This window comes from Sorghum bicolor, chromosome 2 (assembly GCF_000003195.3).
Source record: "Sorghum bicolor cultivar BTx623 chromosome 2, Sorghum_bicolor_NCBIv3, whole genome shotgun sequence".
NCBI classification, from domain to species: Eukaryota; Viridiplantae; Streptophyta; class Magnoliopsida; order Poales; family Poaceae; genus Sorghum; species Sorghum bicolor.
Genome location: NC_012871.2, coordinates 9,634,077 through 9,654,812, shown reverse-complemented (window position 1 = coordinate 9,654,812; position 20,736 = coordinate 9,634,077). Strand labels below are relative to the sequence as shown.

Here is a 20,736-nt window from a genome sequence, read left to right as displayed (position 1 = left end):
ATTATATTTATAATACCAAATAAATTATATTATATTAATTATGTAGTGTCTTTTTATCATATAGTTCGTGATCTAAATATGTTAGTATGTTTTTTCTTGAGAAAAAAATGTGTTAGAATGTATGAGACGAGTGGTTGATGCCTTGACGGTGTATAACTTTTTTTTTTAGGGGACGGTGTATAAATAATTGCGCGGGTCGTGTTGTGTCATGGGCTGAAATTAGGCTGGTAGCGGGCCGAGATGTAAAGGTCAGCCGGCAATGCTTAATAACAGAACCTATTCCCAAATTCCTATGATTGTCAAAAAAAATATTCCCAAATTCCTATGTATTCGTTATCTTGTTCTTGCTACTACTCAATTCTAGTCCAACAACAACAATAATTGTAACCTTCCTTGCTAGAAACATTTAGTATTAGAGTCTGCATTGCCGTTATTTCTCTTATTGAAAACGTAACAAAATATTAATATTATTTTTCTATAAATATAATTAAAATTTTTAAAAAAGTGCCTTGTCCTAAACATAAAAATTGCATTCTAACACAGTTTTTGTATTTTTGTTTATTTATATATTTCACACACAAGACCCCAAATACATTGATTAGTGTTTTATGGATTTTATTGTCAGAGCACTTCAGTTTAGCGACAAATGTAACTTAAAAGTCGTCGCAGACTTAGGACTGTTTTGTTTCTATTGAGTATTGACAGAAACGAGAGCGATATCTGTCGCATACTCGCATTAGTATATAAAAAAAATTTTCTGTTTTGGGCCCATTGTGGGAGAGCATAAATATGGTCCTGATTAGATCAACGCCACCCACACGGAACAATGAGCCCAGATATCGTATGGATGTCCAACGAATTTTTTGTATGATTATTTTTACTGCTTCGGTTAGTCAATTAATTCAGTTTGTGGTTTTAGTTCCATTCTCTATCAAACAGTCTTGTACAGATCCAAGGCTTTGTCAGAGTTTAGTTGGGGTGATGATACGTTAATCTGAAAACTTTAAATTTATCTTGTGCTAAAATTCAACCCTCCCTCCACCCACCACAATTCAGAAAAGCATAACTGGAGAATGCCCAAACTATTCAAACAAGGCTTTTGTTTTTCCAATTATTCAGTTTAGATTGATGCATGATTCTTCTTCACATATTCAATTGCCACACCGGCATGGAACGCAGCTCCGATGGGAAGCACATCCTCATCGATCACAAAGTAGGGTGAGTGAGTGGAATGGATTGTCTCCATGGTGCTTTTGTTGCCAACTCCAATGGTGAAGAAGGCGCCCGCCATTCTCTGCGCATAGAACCCGAAATCCTCTGCACCCATTACCTGGGGACCAAGCTTGACGTTCTTGTCCCCAAGGAGGCTCTCAGCCACTTCCTTTGCGTGAGCATACATCCTTTCATCATTGATCACAGCCGGATATGTCCTCATCGTGTCCTCCATGAAGTCCACAGAGGCAGTGCAATGATGTACCAGTGACTGTCCTTCTACGATCTTCCATAGAAACATTTATAGATAGTACTACATATTAGTAAAAAAAACTGAAACTATGAAGTTTAGGTAATGAAGAGGAGTTTACCTCTTTGATCCTCTTCTTGAGATATGATAAACCTTCATTTGTCATGCTCCTCAAGGTGCCACCAAAGGCCACAGACTCTGGAATAACATTGTAAGCTTCTCCTCCTTTCATAAAAGTGATGGATACAACCTGAAATATTCAGTGAAGGAGGAACCAACAATCTTTTAACATATGTAGACAATTTTACCAAAAAGTTCAAATTTTACAGTAAACGAAAAATACTAGTACAAAAGTATAGTTAAGCAGAAAACATACTGCACCCTGCAGGGGATCTATTTCCCGAGCGATAATTTGTTGAAGGCTGACGATAGTAGTGGCTGCAGCTACAACAGGGTCGATGGAATCATGGGGCATTGCAGCATGCCCACCTTTACCAGTAACCGTTGCTAGGAATCGACCTGATGTTGCTGCAAAGGGTCCTGGCCTAGATGAAACAACACCTACAGGAAGGGCTGGGTCAACATGCAAGCCAAATATGGCTGACACATCGTCAAGAACACCTTCCTGTAACACATAATATGCACCACCCTGACCCTCCTCTGCCGGCTGGAATATAAGCTTTACAGTGCCCTGATGATCAAGAAAGAACATAAACAATATAGAATCATGGAATTATTATATTGATCTATTGAATTGACTGGTTAAGCTGTACCTTTAGGTCATTCTTGCGATCTTGAAGTATCCTAGCAGCCCCCAGAAGCATTGTTGTGTGTGCATCATGTCCGCAAGCATGCATTTTCCCACTTTCCTGGCTCTTGTGTTCCCAATCCACCAACTCCTGCCAAAAAGCGATGCTATAACAGGGTAAGTATTTTTTTTCCCAAATGGTAATTGAAGAATGTGCAAAGTAAAGAAAGAGTTTGTACTAGCTTTAATTTATAAGGCATATCTAAGTTATGGTGCCAGTTTGGACGATGCAAACCATATATATCAATGTTGAATAATTATTTTCCATTTTCTCCTTGTTGATCTGATCTCTGCGTTTTAGATTACAACAACAACAAACTGATTTCTTTTAAAAAATCATTACAAGATTGATATTTTGCTTTCACATGTGGAAGCTGTGCCATACTATTACCCTCTACCAAATTTCTCAATGTTCTCATATGTCCAATTAACATGAATGGCCAAGAAAGCAATATCCTTGACAAAAATCTGGTTTTGTTGTTGCAGTTACTTGTGTAGCTTGGCTCCTTGTGACAGTGATAGATAACAGAAATATCAACAAACTAGCGAGATAAAGAGAATGTGGCATACAGATAGGACAAGATAAGATAGACGAGCATTTCCAAAAGCTCCAGAATTTGTGTGTGTGTGTGTGTGTTTGACAAAAAGGAAAAAATGATCATCCAACAGTTTTGATTTGAACTCCCTAAAGCTAAACATTTGGTAAACCTCTCCTTCAAATCCCAGATATGTGCATGCATTTCGCATTGTGCATCGTTCCTCTTGTGTTATTTTCCCCCCTCCTGCTTGCGGCCTCCACCCCAGCGCCCCTCCCCCAGCAAAGCTGGGAGCTCTCTACGACTGGGCAGCAGCAGGAGGCTGGGTAGCGGAATTGATTTTTAGCAACCAAACATTATAAATTATTAAAAGGGGTAAAAAGTTAGCTCCCTACTCAATTTGCCCAATTGGTATAATCCGTAATTTGGCAAGTATTTTTTAAGAAGTTGGTGCATATACTCTAAACTTAAAGTATCCTCCAACTGCTAGTTGGGTCCTAAATTAATATACTCCCTTTATTTGAAATAAGAAAGCGTGATTTCATTTAACTGGCTTCTGAAACTCAATTTTGACTTGTAAATTCCCTGAAACACTATTACAAATTTATGATTATATACGAATAACATCATAACCATAAGAAAATACATTCAGTGATGTAACCATGTAACATATATCATATATGTACAACAACACTGTTCTCATGTGAAAAATTTTGTTGTCCATTAATATAAGGTTTGGGATGAATTGGATGAAAACACAATTATAATAACATAGCACCCTTTCAAACTAAAATAAAATTAAACTATCTTAGGTTTGATCAACTTTGTAAAAAAAGAGAATATAAAAGTTAGAACATCATAAAAAGAATTATTGTATATTCAGTGTCATATATATTATTTTTATATAGATTTAACCAAATTTAAAATAGTTTGACTAAGGACAGTTTTAGAAGTTTTTTTTTTTTTTTGACAAGAAGACAGTTATAGAAGTATTTATTTTGAGTGAACGAAGTACTAGCATCCTACACAGAATCAACCGAAGCATCATCTTGTACACAAAATCTTCGCATTTGAGAGAATCATCAGAACCAGCCAAAAAAAAATCACAACCGGATGTATTTAATGCTCAAATTAAATTAAATAAACCCTTGGGCATCGAATCCCACGTGGGATTGTGCGAACTGGGGGCGGAACAACCAAGCGTGTCGTGCAAGATTTTGTCGGCGCCGCCGAAAGATCTGCGGGCAACAAACCGGAACAAGAGACGGGCACGGACCTGCACGGGGAGCGCGTCCATGTCGGCCCGGAGCGCGACGACGGGGCCGTCGGCGGCGGCGGCGCCGACGATGGTGGCCACGACGCCGGTCTGGGCGACGGGCCACGTGTAGGGGACGCCGATGGCGTCGAGCTCGGCCCGCACGAGCTCGCTTGTCCGGTGCTCCTGGAAGGCCAGCTCGGGCCGCTCGTGGATGCGCCGCCGCACGCCGCGCAGCCACTCCGCGAACCCCGGCGCGCGCGCCTCTCCCAGGAGCTCCGCCGCCGCCGACGCCGGCGCCGCCTCTTCTGCCGAGGCGAGGGTGAGGTGCGAGCAGGAGCAGAGCAGGAGCGGTAGTAGGAGGAGGAGGGGGAAAGTGGAGGAAGAGACGGCGGTGGCGGTGGCGGTGGCGGCGGCGGCCATGGTGGGAGTGGAAGAATGAAGATCACCCGGCCAGTGGCAACGGCCGGCGAAGGTGGAGGAAGGAGATCACTTGCGGGGAGTCGGAGTCGGAGTTGGAGTCGGAGTCGGGCAGAGAGGAGCTTTTTGGAAATCTAGCACTATGAAAAGTAGGCTTCGGAGATATACCATCCCGCGACGGGGCTTCGCCAGTTTATCATTATGAAACGCGACACAATCGCTAGAATGCCATTGGATGGATTTTGGAGCCTTCTATTCCCCTTCTACCCCTGTCTTCTTGTATATCCTTTCACGAGCTGCACTGGGACGGAACGGAGGCACAGATTACTTCCACCCAGAACGGATCGAGCGAGGAGCTTGTGGCGAGTGGGTGCTGCTGTCCCTGGCGAGCGGCTCCGCACGGCGAGCGCCCCCTCCCCCCGGTCAGCTCCCCCCGTTCAGCTTCCCATCCCACGCTGTTGCTGCTCTTCCAAGCTGCACCTACATCTGCATCTCCGTGAACTGCTATGCAGTGACCTTCCCCATGGACTGCAGATGGAGTGATTTTATTCGGTATGATTTCTCTTTCTCCCAATGTTTGTATTCCTCTAACTCAGTTTGGGAAACCAAAACACCCCAATGATTCCTAACACGGTATAATTTTTCTAATTTTACCAGGCTCGATCCAGAGCCTGAGGATAGTGTAGATGCAGTAGAAGAAATTGGAGATGTGCTTGGCAGTTCACAGCAAGCATGCGATTTACTTGTTAGTTCACAGTCTATAGAGTGTTATGGAGCTGTTAATTGGGACAGACTGCATATTGAAAGTACAGTTGATGAAGAGGGTGAGGGTGTGCTAGATATACTTAATGAGGATCAATTGTTCAATTTTTTGGGTTTGAGAATTGATGACGATCATAGGCATGATAAGCCTAGTGAGACCGAGGCGGAAGCCGCTGCAGAGAGGGACAACATAGCTGTAAATATAACTACTGATATTGATATTGACACAACTGGTGCTGCAATTCCGGTTGATGATCATGTGCCAGGGGAAGGACTTTATGGTTATGATCCTAACAAGCCTTGTATGGATATTGGCACTGTGTATCCAAACATGAAGGAGTTTAGATTGGCCATGAAACAATTTGCAATAAATGAGGAGTTTGAATACCGCTTAGTCGCAACAGATAAAAATAGGTACATTGCTGATTGCAAAGATGATGATTGTCCATGGCATATTAATGGCCGAAGACAACCTGATGGGTCGACTGTGAAGGTGTATAACTATTTGCTAACTGTATGTCACCATTTTTTGTTTGGAAATATCTAATATTTGGCTATTGGAATGTTGCAGGTTACAGCTTTGATTAAAAGACATACATGTACTTCTAGCGCAAGGAGGAGGACCACCATTCCATCAAGTGGCTGGGTGGCATCAAAGGCCATCCATCACCTCAAGAAGGATTCCACCATAGGCACGAAAAGAATGAAGGATCTGCTAGAAGATGAGCACAACTGTGAGATTCACTATGACACAGTCTGGAAGGGAAGACAAATGGCCATGGATGAGTTGTTTGGCAGCTGGCGACAAAGCTTCCAAATGTTGTTCAATTGGAGGGCAGAGGTACTGCAGCGATCACCTGGAAGTATAATTGAAATTGACATAAAGGAGGTAGATGGAGAATTGTATTTCCATAGATTTTTTTGTGCATTAAGTCCTTGCATTGAGGGTTTTTTAGAGGGTTGTAGACCTTATGTTAGCATCGACTCAACATCACTTAATGGTAGATGGAATGGGCATATGGCTGCAGCTAATGCTATAGATGGTCATAATTGGATGTATCCACTTGCTTTTGGTTTCATAGATGGTGAGACAATAGATAACTGGACATGGTTTATGACTCAGCTGCATAAGGCCATAGGACACCTACCAGTACTTGCTATTTGCACTGATGCATGCAAAGGGTTAGAAAAAGCTGTCAAAAATGTGTTTCCTCAAGCTGAACATAGAGAATGCTTTAGGCATCTAATGCAGAATTTTATTAAAAGATTTGGAGGAGACACATATTCAAAGATGTATCCTGCAGCAAGAACATATAGGCCTAGAGTTTTCAAATATTTCTTCGACCAAGTAGTTACAGGTAGCCCTCAAATATTGGAATGGCTTGAAAACTATCACAACTTGTTATGGATGAGAAGTGCCTTTAACCCTGATATCAAGTGTGATTATGTTACCAACAACCTTGCTGAGAGCTTCAATAATTGGATCAGAGATTGGAAAGACCTACCTATAGTTGAGCTTGCTGACAAGATTAGAGAGATGATAATGACACTATGGAACAAGAGACGTGCAATTTCAGAGAAGCTTAATGGAAAGATCCTACCAACAGTACTACAACAATTGAAAGCAAGGACTAGGGGTCTAGGAAACCTAACCGTTGTCAAGGCAGGTCCTTTTGCTGTAGAGATACATGACACAACTAGCACACACAATAGGCATGTTGTCAAATCACATTTGCATGAATGTACATGTCTTCAGTGGCAGCACACTGGAAAACTTTGTCAGCATGCCTTGTGCCTCATAACAGCACAACAAAGTATTAATGTCAAGATGGAAGACTTTGTTCATGATTATTACTCAGTGGAGAGGTTCAAGAATGCTTATAAGAGACTCATAGAGCCTCTTCCAGATAAGACCCAGTGGCCTGAAGTTGAGCTTGAATTTCCTGTTAAGGCACCATTGGGTAAAAGACCTGCTGGAAAGCCCAGAAAACTGAGAATCAAAGGATGTTTGGAGGGGGGAAAAGGTGGCATGAGCAAAAAAGATGCAAAGGATGCTGCCAATCAAGTTGATAAGGATGCAGAATTGGAAGCCCAGGAAGCTGCTCAGGGAAAGAGGCAACTAATCATGGGAAAAAGAAAGTGCAAGGGGTGTGGTGAATTGGGTCATGGAGAAACTAGCTACAAGTGCAAGCTTAATGGGACAAAAAAAAGGTAGCATCTTTTGTTTTTCATTTTATTTATGGACTGGTTGCACCATGTTATTTCAAGTGTTTATTTATTGTTTTCCACCATGCAGGAAAAGGAAGCCCAGAAAAAATACTACTAAATATGGGCCAAATGCTAAAATCCCAACAAAAAGGACAAAGAAGCAATCTGAGCAAGCAGTGCAAGATGCACAAGTTGAGCAATCTAAGGAAGCAGTGCAAGATGAGCAAGCTGAGCAATCAGCTATTGTCCCATTTGCTCCAGAAATGTCACTTGTAGAAACCAGCTCCACCAATCTGACCATGGAAACATATGTCCAGCCTACTGATGAGCCATCCAGGACCACTCGAAGAACTCCAATAAAGAAGAAAACGACACCGAAGAAGCTGATCTCAAGGAAGACGAAAACAAGCTGAGCAACATGTTTGCAGAATAAAGCTATGTTTGTTAACCTGTATCTTGTATGAACCTATGTTTGTGAAGCTGTATCTTACTATGAGGAACATGTGTCATTTGAACCTGTATCTTTCTGTTAACTTTGGCCATCCCAGAATTTATGGTCACGTGTTTGTGAATCCTTTTATTTTCTGCTCACTTGTTGTACCCATCTTTTTTTCTTGCCTGGTCAGTGTCTATCTGTGATGAAAAACGCCCCAGCCCTATAGAGCGACTACTCTGCAGCATCCTGAAATAACTCAGTCTTGCCAACAACTGAAAATAAACAAGCGGCTTGGCACAAACAGAGATAAAACACTACAAACGCATTTCCATTCATTCATTGATTCATTTAGATAACAAATACACAAGATTCAACCACTCTTGATAATTGCATACATAATGCTAACTAACACAAGTCCACAAATTAAAAGCAAACATTTGAGCAACAATACTATCTCCCTAAGCAGCTTCACTTGTTCTTTCTGTCTCGATTCTCCACGGTTCGGCTTGTTGTCGATAATTGACACTTGTTGCGGCAACTTGGTAGACTCAAAAACAGGTTGATAATCTGGAGGCACCAATTTATTGTCAACCAAGTATTGTTCATATCCTTCTTCCCATTCCCAGAATTGACATCCACCACCATCTCTCTGCCGTCAAAATAAATATAAACCAATCAAGTTACCAAATCACATAATCACATAGAAATTTGCAGCTATTTGTTCTCACCGTTCGAGTTGGACAAACATAGAACCGTCGGTCGTAGTTCTTGGGCGTCTTCGCTGTAAGGACCTTGAGAAGCCGACACTTACAGTGCTCACAATGAATGAGAGGGAGTTCATTGTTTGAAATCCTTCGGCTTCTCGGTATTGAATACTTGCTGTGCCTTGAGGGCGTCGCTGCGGTGCTATGCTCCATGGCAGGGAGCACCGACGTCGAGGCGCTGCTATCGCGCCACGGCGAGCTAGGGCTGGCCATGGCGGGTGAGCGGACAACGCAGTTGCAGGCGATGCTTGGTGGCCGGGCGCGCAGAACAGACAGACGCGCGGAGCAGGTGGTCGTGGGGGAGTAGGCGGCCAAGGCGCGGGGGAGGTGGCTGTGGGGGCTCGTCGTGGGTGCTGGCCGTGGGGAGCTCGGCGTCGGAGAGGACCGAGCACGCCCACGCTCGATCCGTTTCTAAGCCGTTCCGTTCCAGAGGCTGCTCCGTGAAAGGATATACAAGAAGGCAGGGGTAGAAGGGGAATAGAAGGCTCCAAAATCCATCCAATGGCATTCTAGCGATTGTGTCGCGTTTCATAATGGTAAACTGGCGAAGCCCCGTTGCGGGATGGTATATCTCCGAAGCCCACTTTTCATAATGCTAGATTTCCAAAAAGCTCGGCAGAGAGACGGCTGCTTCTTCTTCTTCTTCCTCAGTCACGTGGTGAAGTGGATCGAACGGCCGGGAGTTTTTTCCGCGGGTTTCGAGAGGGCCGGCCGAGTCATGGAGCTACAGTACCTGCCATTCGCGTACGGGATTAGCCTTGGCGTTAAGCATGCCCGGGCCCACACTTTTAGCCTGTGTCATTTTCAAATTGCCTCTTGATGACATTATTATTACTTTGGGCGAGACGGAATCATGACAAGTCAGTTGTTGGTCTTAGCATCCTCCAACAACTTTTTTATTTTTCGTATTTCTTATCTAGACGCAACTTGTTAGTTTAATTCCGTGTATATGTATCCTTGCGTTTTCGACAAGTTCAATAAATGAGTAAGGCCTTGTTTAGTTCAAAAAAAAATTGCAAAATTTTTCTGATTCTCCGTCGCATCGAATCTTACGGCTGAGTATTAAATATAGATAAAAATAACTAATTGTACAATTTATCTGTAATTTACGAGACGAATCCTAGTTAGTTTATGATTAGACAATATTTGTCAATACAAACGAAATTGCTATAGTGTCTATTTTTCATAAACTTTTGGAACTAAACAAGGACTAAATCACATGCATATATTTTACATATCTATTTTGTAAAAAATTTTGGAACTAAAGAAGGCCTAAATCGCATGCATATACTTTACATATGTTTACAGTGATTTTCTTCGGAAATTAAATCGCATGTATTTCATAACCTTCATTAATTGTTGATGCCACTACTCAATCAAGCAAACATTCATAATTTTTGCCGTGTTTCGCCGGTGAACGACGACGTGATTTCTTGTTTGGATGTGTTGTTTCGGGTATTTGGGATTGGTGCGCTCTATGTTTTTTAGCCAAACGGTTTCAGCTCCACGTACTCAGTTCGAAAAAAAAGGTAGAGTTGTGAGAGCACCTAAAGAGATACTCCACGAACTCCAGTTTTTTATGGAGCCGCTCCACGACGGAGTTTATGGAGCAGTTCCAATCACCCCTTCGCAACATACGTGTCGGATGGCCAGCGGTACACGGTGAAATGCTGCACACAGACACGGACCATCCTTCAAAACACATCAACCGGTTCGGGGGCAGATCGACCCCAAAGATAATTAAGAGGGTACTACAGGGTCACGATCGACCCACACCATTTTCATCACATGCTTTAGTTTTCAACAGCTTGATCACCCTGACATAAGGATCCGGCTAGTTAAAATGTCTAGAATACCCCCCATCTCGTTTCTAGCCGGCGACCCTATCCTCTGCACGCCCTCGTTAGGAGCCATAGCTGTAGAGCCCGGTGGCTCTTTTGCAGCGGGCGGTGAGCAGCCGCGTAGCTCAGAGGGGTGTGGGCGCGTGGATTCAAGGTCGTCTTCTTCCGCGGCTTTACCGGTGGGGATTGTTGATTTATTTGGAGCTAGGCTCAATTAAATTTAATAAATCAAATAAACTCTATGGTATGTAATTGTGAATAATACGAGTTGTACCAGACATGGCGAGGCGAGCGGAGCCAAGCAGACAGATATGCGGTGTAGTGACGTGGTGTGTTAAGTTTTAGCACTCACTAATTACAGGAGTTTCAACTCCGTGTTTAACTCACCAATTGCTGTCTCTTCGGCTGCCATCCCTTCCTCTCCTCCTCTTCTGCCGCAAGGCTATAAAGAGGACATGAGCATTTGGTCTTGTACACACAACACACAACTCAGAACACAATCTTGTTGCAAAGAAGGAATCATCATCTCGTAACTCCGCGCGCACGGAGGAGCGAGAGGGCAGGCGCCTCCGAAGCTCTTGCCGTTCGAGACCTTGCACGAGGGATCGACAATTAGAATTTTGGGGAGCAACTACGCGACTGTCCAATCCACCGCCGTTGTTCGTCTTCCTCAAGCCAGTTCGGGCGGATTTCTTCTTCTTGGTGGAAAGATCGTCTTCATCCTCTACATCATGGAAATTGGTCAAGGATCGGGATCATCGGAGCGCATGGAAGGGTATGATCCGTTCATCTTCCTGCTGTGTTTCGTCTTTCTGTTCGTACATGTTGCAGTAGTGTGTATATTTTGTTGCGCATATTTATTCTGGTTATGTTTCATATGTTCTACCATGTCTTTTCTGTTTTTATTTTATATATGTTTTTGATAGAATTTTTTTTATTTTTAGCCCAGATCCGTTTATGAAAATATTTTTAAAACTAGGCCGTTTGGACCCGCCGCCATGCATGGCGGGGCAAATGTGATCCGTTTATGAAAATATTTTTAAAACTAGGCCGTTTGGACCCTGCTGACGTGGCTAACACGTGGCGGGATACGTGGTAAAGAGTACCCCGCCACGCATCATGGCGGGATGCAACCCCGCCACGCATCATGGCGGGGTGCTCCCTGTCTGACAAAACAGCCCACCCCCTACTTTCTCTGCGTTCTCTGGTGGCACTTTCGTTAATTTGTGTAATTATTATCTTTAAATTGCACTAATTATACAGTTTACCTGTAAATCACGATACGAATCTTTTAAGCCTAGTTACTTTATAATTAGATAATTTTTATTAAATAAAAACAAAATTACTACAGTGTTAAAATCTAAAAAGTTTTTAAATTTAAACAAGGCCAGCCATAGTGTGTATGTGTGGAGAGAGAGGGGTTAGGCTGCGTTTGCATGGACAACATCAGTAGTCTAGGGTGTTGGGCCTTGTTTAGTTCCTAAAAAATTTTGCAAAATTTTTCAGATTCCCCGTCACATAAAATCTTTAGACGTATATTTCTAACTTTAAATAAATTTATTCAAAAATTAGATTTAAATATCTATCTAATGATACTAATTTTATATACACTGCAAGAATGTCCTCTCAACAATATCTATGGCTATTTAATTATGTTTTTACTCCCTCCGTCCCTAAAAACATGAAATTCTAGCATTCAAATTGTGTCTCAAAAAAAATGTAAATTTAGGTGTCTGTCAGCTTTTATGTGGGGCCCACAGAATAAAAAAAATAACCGCATGCCGCACCACCTTATCCATCTGCCGGTGGTTCTCGTCCACAACATCCGCCTTTTGTGGCAAAAAAAAAAAAAACCCAGATGACTCAAAGAATCCCTCGCCTCACCTCCGCGGCTCCGCCCCTTCGCTTGCCCCCCTCTAGATCCTCCACAGGCTCACGCTCCTTCCCCGTCTGCTGTTCGCTCGAAGGCGCGCGAAGGTAGGCAGCGGCGATGATGGTCGGAAGCTACGCATGGTGGAGGCGGGCGCTCGTCACTGCAAGATCCCCAGATGTCATCTTGGTATGTGATATTGAAATAATCTTTATGTGTTGCGATTGTGTGCTTTTGCGATTGTGTGCTTTTGATTTCAATAAGCCAAAATACTTGTACCAATGCTAGTTCCTTGTAGCAACGATGATGGATAATAGGTGGTTTATCTTAATAAAATAATGGATTGAGATTTACATAACATTGGAAGGCCTGACAATTTTTGTGACTACTTGAATTAGATTCCTGCAGTGCAGTTTACTGAAAAATGATTTTTGGTTGCACTTAAGTCAATGCCACAATTACAATATGAGTCGACATTATCGTAGTGTATGTACACTTGTGTGCTTTTGGGTTTATAAAAATTATAGGAGGTGGGCCTAGCTGAGTACGTATGAGATTATAAAAAAAGAATGGCTTCAAATTTAAGCCAAACCATCATAGCAAGTATCAATGCATTGCTCATACAGAACCACATTGATATTACAGTTTACACTGCCATGCATGACAGTAGCGTCACATCGGAGCAAAATGACTATACTACATAATCCTAGAGCAACTAGGTAACCAAGGACTCCATCACACTCTCATATAGATGACGATCACAATTTAGGGATCTGGGAAGTACTCCTAGGGCCTCTAGCCTTTCTTTGTTCATGTGAGGGATCCTGTATTTGTTCCCTCCACCAGCTTTCATCACCTCAATCAAACAGCCTTGTAATGTGAGGAACACATTTCTCAGATCATTTACATCATAATTTTGGAATTCGTTCTCGACATTTGCAATCAATTCATCCAAATTTCTAGAAGTTGTTGTATCTGTCTTTGATTGAAGAGAAGCAAAAAATCCTAGATCTAAGACATTCATATCAGGGGAATTAGGAGGTTGGTTGATGAGGCGGATGTCAAACCCAGTATGGGCTGCTGCTCTTGCAAAGTCTTCATCATCAACCGGGACATGAGTTCTAGCATTATCCTATTGAATCCAAATAGTTCTCCCTGCATCTTCTCGAGGCCAACGAGTTTTGATGGCTTGTAGGACTTTACCAATTAGGTACGATCTCATAGTATCCCTGTAAACCTTCATTGTCTTGGTGATGAGTGTCCCCCTTGGTCTGTTACCACTTCTCCTTTTGGCGGGTTCCTACACATAATGCCACACAAGTTACCTTTGCGAACACATAACATAAACTAATTGGTATGAAGCATGTAGGTTTGGCTACCTTTCTTATAAAAGGCCAGATGCCTAACTTGCCATCAAATGTGCAATTACCTTTGTCATCGAACCGAGGCTTAGAAACTGCAGTTAAGAACATCACCTTTCCAATGGCATTCTTGTTGCAGACAGTCCTGTGAGGCTCATCCTCGTCTGGATGCAAGTAACAAGTCATGTTCTTTTTTGTGGCGTTGTACCACTTCTCATCTAGGTGGATGATGTTGTCCATTTCACGGAACTTTGGTTCAGTTTGCAATGTACTTGGATCTAGCATTGAAATACACCACGATAATCTTTCCTTTTTGTTCGCTTCCGTTAAATATGGCTTTATTGTGTTAGAGTGTCGTCTTAACAGTCCTTGTTTGAACAACCTATGTAATGTGCTTTTGTTTGTACCTAGAGCTTCAGCCAAAGATCTTATAGTTGACCTTCTGCGCAGTGGAATTGTTGGAACTTGTGATAGGTCAACTTGAACCTTTTTTCGGCCGGAATTCTTGGGCTTTCTAGAACTGATATCCACTGGTATTCCACTATCACGACATAGCTTTGCACGCTTCCAAATCCGCCACACCGCTGATCGATGGACATTGAATAATTCGGCAACCATATTTGTACTGTTTTTCCTTAGTTTTCCGTTGACACTTCTCTCAAGCAAAGCTTCATATATTTGTTGTCTTTGAGTTGGAGTAAGATCTTTTGACCTGTTGCGAATATTTGCAGTTGCATGTCCATCCTCGGTGGCTGAGCCACGCATGACCTGTTGGTTGAAGACATTGTCCACTTCATACATGTGCATGTCGTCCTCCATGGCCGCTACAAAGGAATCATTGACTACAAATCCCAAGGGTAATTGTTTAGTGCACATTGGCCATTCACATCATGAAAACAACTTAATATTATCGATTAATTAGAGCCTGATAGGTCCTGATAATTGTATAAGAAAGTGATGTGTCCTACTAAACATTAATGCAGTAAGTCATTTTAAAGTCACGTGTGACCTCTATATAATCTCAGTAAATCAAAATTTTGTGCATAATTATGAAAAACATAGAAGACTAGCATATGTCTGTGATCATACTGTCTTGCATTTCTTCATATTGGGTAGAAGCTTGTAAATTGAGATCAAAATAATCTTGGTCTGTAGGAACACCAAAGGTGGCATCTTCATCTGCTTGGCAGTCATCACCAGTAGGTGGCACATTGAGGTCTAGTATGGCCTGCCCTCGCACATTTGGTTGATGATCTGCATCATCAGCATGCAAGGAAGCAAGGTCAGCATAGTTGCATAGGTAAAATTTGATTCTTGCACTCATACTACTTGTGGAGATGAAGTTATGAGACATCTTATCTGGATTATTTCCTAGTTGCCCTCCTGCAAGCTGGGTTTGTTGTGCTTCACCAATTTGTATGGATTCTTCGTCATTCAAGTCTGGTAAGGCACCATGGATTTGGAAGGTTCCTCTGTCTGGTGGCTCCTTGAGGTCTAGTAATGCCCCTTCTTGATCTGGTGGTTCTGCATTCAGATTAAAACCCATAGCTGCCACTATGTAATGGAAGATGGAAATATTGCAAAGTGAGGAGAAAATAGAAGCAGTGAAGGCACGGTGAGGGAGGAGGAAACAAAAGCAAGAGGAAATGGAAGCAACTAGTGTAGCGATGGCTGTTTTATATAGGCTGTGAAATTGGCGGCACTTTGAAATTTGAAATGTGTGGACAGGATTGTTCCACCAAACTGTGGCACATTTGTCTCCATATTTAAATATTGTTGTGTGGCTGCCATTGCTCCACCTGTATACGTGTGAATCCCTGTACTTCTAAAGAACACTCCAGACAGGATGACTGTGTTCGTGGTCTGACGTGGGGTCTGAAGGGTGCAGGAGGGGCATAATCGTAATTTCACATGTCTGCTAATCTGGCCTTGAAAAGTGAGATTCACATGTTTTTAGGGACGGAGGGAGTATGTCATTGCAGGCCTGGGAGTAGTATTTTTGTGCTGACTGACTGCCGTGAAGGTGAGCTGCTCTCAGCTGACTTTCTTCGACCCTCTGCCAGCACGTTCGTTCACCAGCATCCCTTCCTCACCAAGAACTCGTCTCGGTCTCCTCTCCTGTAACGCGATTCCACGCGCTTCCTCCCCTCCCCTCTGTATCCCTTCTCCCTCCACGGTGCTCCTCCACCGTAGCCCCAGCTGCCGTCTCCCACTACCCCTAGGCAGCTCTCCCAGCAGCACCTGCAGCCGCCGCCTCTCCTCGCGCCGTCCGCCGCAGCCCTGACCTGACCGCCGGAGATCCGGGGCTTCTCTTGGTAATTAACCCTTCCTGGTTCTCCCCGACAAGTCTAGTTCGTCTCCCCGACCACGTCCGGCGTCCGCCTCCACTTGTTGACTCCTTACCGCGTTCTTTCTGTGGGTGGCTAGGTTCTTTACGCGGAGGCGGAGACTGGTTTTTTTTTTCTGATTTGGGGATCGGCTGGTGGTGCGGGGATGAATACGAGGCCGTTGGTGCTCGTCTTCCTTCTGCTCGTGCTCGTCATCACGTCGCAGTTCGAGTGGAAGCAGCAGATCGGGGAGGCCGCGGACGCCAACCCGGCCGCCGCCCGCCGCCGGCAGCAGCTGCTCGCCAGGGAGGACGCTGTCAAGGAAAAGGTTCTTGCCAAATCTGCTCCACTTCCTCTTTAGTAGTTGTTCTGTGGAGTCTAGTTGCATTCGTGATTTATTAAATTATAGCAGCTGTTATTATGCTTGTTGTGATGTTGTCCCTTTTCCTCTACCGAAGAAATCTTGTGGCAGTGACATCTGAACTAGATTTAGGTACATGTTGAAATTGGAATCGCCATTAACTGGGAACTAGATAAATTCTGCTGTTTCTTTAATTGATTTTGGTCTTTCAAGATGGTTGTTAGGGATATTGAGAACCTGTCTATAGATAGTTATGTTTAGTTAACAATAAGTTGATTTCTGTTTTCAGTAAGCTAAAAGGTGGATATTAGTTTAGAAGCTTTTTTAACTGGGGAGTGCATTGTTGAGCCTGTATAACTATTTACACACAAAAATGAATACATAGAATGTGCAAATCTTCACCAAACCAGTTCTTTCCAGCAACTGCCAAATTTATCGCTTAAAGGAAATCCGTGATGCTTCCTTACATCATATATCATGAGTCCTTGTAATCTTTTGCATCATGAGTCCTCCACAAGGGCAGTGACTGTCAATTCTGGAATGATATACATATCCACAAAGTCAGTGACAGGAAATACGTATGTAATGCACACATTTGCATACCTATTTCTGGAACAGTTATGTATGGCAAGCATTTGTCCACCTAATTCTGGAATGGTTTGGGAGCATAGTTTCTAGTTGCGAGCTGACCTTGTGGATACAGTCACTGACAATATGATACTATGAGAGTGACAATTCATACTTTAATTGGCAACTACATTGATTAATTGTCTAAAATAGCAATAGCTGATCAAATTTTGGCCAGTTTTCAGATCCAACTATCTGGTAAAGAACCCTAGGAGTTAGTAAGGCAAGAGTTAAGCATTTTGGTGAGTTCATAAAAAATAACAGAGATACAGGAATAATCATGCACTTTATATCACCAAAAGGGAATTGTTGGTGTGTTCAAAGCATCACAAGGCCTAAGCTTGTAATGTAATGCATGTTTATTAATAACAGCACATTTTGGGTCCATGCCTGAGTGGAGCTAAATCAAGATAAGAGTTGTATAGCAATCAATTATTGCATCTTTTGACTTCAGCTTTAGGTCCATAGATAACCTTTTGAACAAATGGGAATATTTTTGGAAAATCAAGTAAGTAGGTTTAGTTGTTTCCAGTAACTGGTTTAATTAGGCAGTTCCACCCCTACTACACCGTGTACTATGTAATACAGATTTCCTGCAGAATATCATGTCCACTTGTCACAGTTTGTGCATGGCCTCATGGGCATCCTTCCAAAAATATGAATTGGTAAAAATCATTGATGCAGAACATATTCGTGCATGTGCCATGTAGCATCGACAATAATTTGCATAAACATGTGAATATGTACTGTATGGAAAAGACAAGTGCAGATTTATATGCAAAAGTATGTGTGCAAACTTGTGTTATGTATAATGGGTCATGGATGAATCTTTTTGTTTGCTTTTCTGCCCCTTCTATTTTCAATTTTTGCAAAAGTGCATTTGCTCTAACATGGTTTCGATAAATGAACTTTGAGTACTTTTCTAAAGTTCACAGCTGTGCGTTTGGAGAAAATGGATCTAGTGGTAATATGTGTAGATCTGTTTTTTATTCTGTGGATAATGCACATTGTGTAATACCTAGATGATTGTCAATATACTTTTGCAAAGTGCAGATGAATTAATTTAAACTGCCACTCTGGAGTTTGTCCTATATACTATATGTCTAGAGGGGAATAAGTTGTTTTAACTTGTAATCATGCCATAGAGTATAATAGTTTTAGAAATCCAAATATGAGGTTCAGATAAATAAAATGCCCTGTATCCTGATTTTTGCAAATAAAAAAGTTTGGCACTGTAGTGAGGTTTTTGAGCTGATTGCCTTTGGCTTTCTTGCTAGGCATATTAAATTCATTTAGGTTCCAGGTGATGAGGTTTATGGGTGCACTGTAATTAAACATGATTCTGGTGATACGTTGGAGTATCACCTTGCCAAATATAGTGTTTGTGTACTCCCATATTTCTTTGCAAACAATAAATGATGATATCCATTCATGTTAATGTTCCTAACCGTGGAAAGCATGTTACAGGAACTCATGCCTAGTAATCATGTACATTATAATTAGTTGGTCATTAGTCATTTAATTGATGCTAACAGATGATCCTTCTTGGGAACAATGAATTGTTTATGTTAAATATGTTTCATTAAGATCCACAAGTGCTGTTCTTCAATCTGATTTATAATTTTGGAGTTGTCGAACCTGCTAAACTGAAATTGTCCAAATCTCAAATCCTGAACCAGATTGGAGCACTTATGAATTGCAAATTGCATAATCGTGTAATGTAATATCTAATATAGGAAGTAGCTTTGGGCCAGAGGATCCAGCATTCCCATGCAAAAACACAATAATCCAACATGTTGCAGTGCTTCAAACAATTTCCATGAAAAATCATGTATATAAGGTACATAAAGCCAAGTAATCTGACAATTTTGATTTCACTCATCTTTGATATTATGATTGGAAAAACCCAAATGGTCCTTTTATAACATCATGAAAAATATCAGATTGAAAGCTTGTCAGTTTTGTTTCTTCATCTAGGACAAATTTTACATTTTTTTATTACTGAAACATCATGGAAAGGAGGTGTGCTGGTGTGTTGTATGTTTCTCTTATCCTATTAATGCAATGATACACAGTTCTCCTACCTGTTCGAGAGAAAAAAAAATGCATCAGTATTTATGCAGGTTTACTGAACTTTGTACGTACATACATGGTTTTGTTTTGACGAACTTTGTATGTACAACCTAAATCGGTACTAATGCAATGATACTCAGGATTTTGAAATGTTCCATCATAATATGAGGTACTGATGGTAAAAAATTAGGCACTTTGATTGCACACAGGAAATTGCCACTTATTTGTGACTTGGGAGTATCATCTATTTCATCAATAATGTATTTATTAGAAAACTGCTTCTCCAACTTATGTTTTGTTTTCAGAAATATATTTTAGAGTAAATATCATAGGATGGAACATGAACAAATGAAAAGTCAAGTATCACATTAGTTTGACATATGCAAGTTACTTTTCATAGAAGATCACCAGAACGGTTAGAATTTGATAGCATCATATGAAAAATTTGTTCCTGCTCCTACCAAATATTTGGATTCTACCAAACTGAGACCCTACCTTCGAGTCAGATCGTTGCAATCAATCTCATGCTTTAAAGTCATAAAAATTATATTCCAGAATTTGTACTTGACAACTTGATTCTTGTTGTAGAATACCTGATTTCTGAAGAAGCACTTCCATTTAGTTTGCAAAATATGATATGTGCAACACTTAACCATGTGATGCCCTGTAATTGGGAAATCAGTCCTTTATCTGCCTTTTGGTCCACGTTTATTTCTTGAGGGCATGGTTTTGTTAACCTTCATGCCTAGATATTCAGTTTTTTTCCTGATACAAAATTTACATGACATCTGCAGATTATATTATCTCAGGAGAAAAATATTCAACAGCTTAACCAGCTTATCGAGAGCCTTCAGCGCCAGCTACTGCACTGTCGCGGTAGCAATAACACTGTCCATGCTGTTACTGCTGCTGCTGCTGCTGCTGCCGCCACAGAAGTAAGTGAAGTCGAGGGACATGAGATCATCGAAGATGAGAATAGACGATGATCCAATGCATACATGATTCCACGATGCTAGTACAGCTGCCGAAGAGCAAAACAGCCCTCTGAATACTTGAATTCACTGTATTGTATATCTGACACTCGCCGACTAGTGGATTTCCTCCCCCCTGGTAAGCCTGTAGAGAATTGTAATTTGTAATGTGCTTTAGGTCGCGGCTACTAATTCACCTGGAAAAGTTACCTTACCATTCTTTCTTCCCTCAATGGGTAAATTATATGCAGTCTCTGATTTTTGCATTTGACCTGTGAATGCATTCATCAGATTAAAAGTTGGCTGATGAACTGTTCAGTTCAGGCATGTTGCCTCATTGTGCTCCTTCTCAACTTGTGTCCCCGAGAATATTTATAGTTAAATATTATATAGCAAGTATGGACCTTCATAAGACAGTCTCTGACCGTACAGACAAGATAGAAAAACAAATTATGATACAAGGAACGGAGGGAGTATGTAGCATATGTTATTGCTTGACATAAGTCACACATATTGTGAAGTAGATATATATTTTCTGAAGAAAAGATGGATCTCATGGAGCTTTCTGTGGACTGGCCTGCAATAACATAACAACGGGCTTAAGAATGTTGTTCTGTCTGACAGCATTTCTTGCTTGTATCATTTAGGCCAGCT

The 20,736-nt window shown here is 41.7% G+C and overlaps 4 protein-coding genes across 7 annotated transcripts; 3 read left to right on the top strand and 1 right to left on the bottom strand.

Annotated features, from left to right (window-relative positions):
• Nucleotides 1,058-4,600, bottom strand: LOC8054423 (IAA-amino acid hydrolase ILR1-like 9). The gene is made up of 5 exons (XM_002459583.2): nucleotides 4,083-4,600; nucleotides 2,236-2,361; nucleotides 1,839-2,153; nucleotides 1,584-1,712; nucleotides 1,058-1,498 (listed from the first exon to the last, which is right to left on the bottom strand). The coding sequence occupies exons 1-5, from the start codon at nucleotides 4,482-4,484 to the stop codon at nucleotides 1,121-1,123; spliced, it is 1,350 nt and encodes a 449-aa protein (XP_002459628.1). The 5' UTR covers nucleotides 4,485-4,600; the 3' UTR covers nucleotides 1,058-1,120.
• Nucleotides 4,717-7,064, top strand: LOC110432602. Its single transcript, XM_021453363.1, has 4 exons — nucleotides 4,717-5,033; nucleotides 5,139-5,736; nucleotides 5,815-6,910; nucleotides 7,000-7,064. The coding sequence occupies exons 1-4, from the start codon at nucleotides 4,717-4,719 to the stop codon at nucleotides 7,062-7,064; spliced, it is 2,076 nt and encodes a 691-aa protein (XP_021309038.1).
• LOC110432190 lies at nucleotides 7,035-8,042 on the top strand. Its single transcript, XM_021452153.1, has 2 exons — nucleotides 7,035-7,454; nucleotides 7,540-8,042. The coding sequence occupies exons 1-2, from the start codon at nucleotides 7,072-7,074 to the stop codon at nucleotides 7,862-7,864; spliced, it is 708 nt and encodes a 235-aa protein (XP_021307828.1). The 5' UTR covers nucleotides 7,035-7,071; the 3' UTR covers nucleotides 7,865-8,042.
• On the top strand, nucleotides 11,133-20,427 carry LOC8054421. Of its 4 annotated transcripts, none has more exons than XM_021454290.1 (7): nucleotides 12,346-12,551; nucleotides 14,455-14,580; nucleotides 14,879-15,005; nucleotides 15,099-15,166; nucleotides 15,258-16,038; nucleotides 16,151-16,378; nucleotides 19,906-20,427. In XM_021454290.1, the coding sequence occupies exons 6-7, from the start codon at nucleotides 16,217-16,219 to the stop codon at nucleotides 20,095-20,097; spliced, it is 354 nt and encodes a 117-aa protein (XP_021309965.1). In that variant the 5' UTR covers nucleotides 12,346-12,551; nucleotides 14,455-14,580; nucleotides 14,879-15,005; nucleotides 15,099-15,166; nucleotides 15,258-16,038; nucleotides 16,151-16,216; the 3' UTR covers nucleotides 20,098-20,427. The 4 variants fall into 4 exon arrangements, with proteins under 4 accessions (XP_021309963.1, XP_002461764.1, XP_021309965.1 ...); XM_021454289.1 differs by having other exon boundaries at nucleotides 14,879-15,023; XM_002461719.2 differs by having other exon boundaries at nucleotides 12,316-12,551; nucleotides 14,879-15,023; nucleotides 15,099-16,038.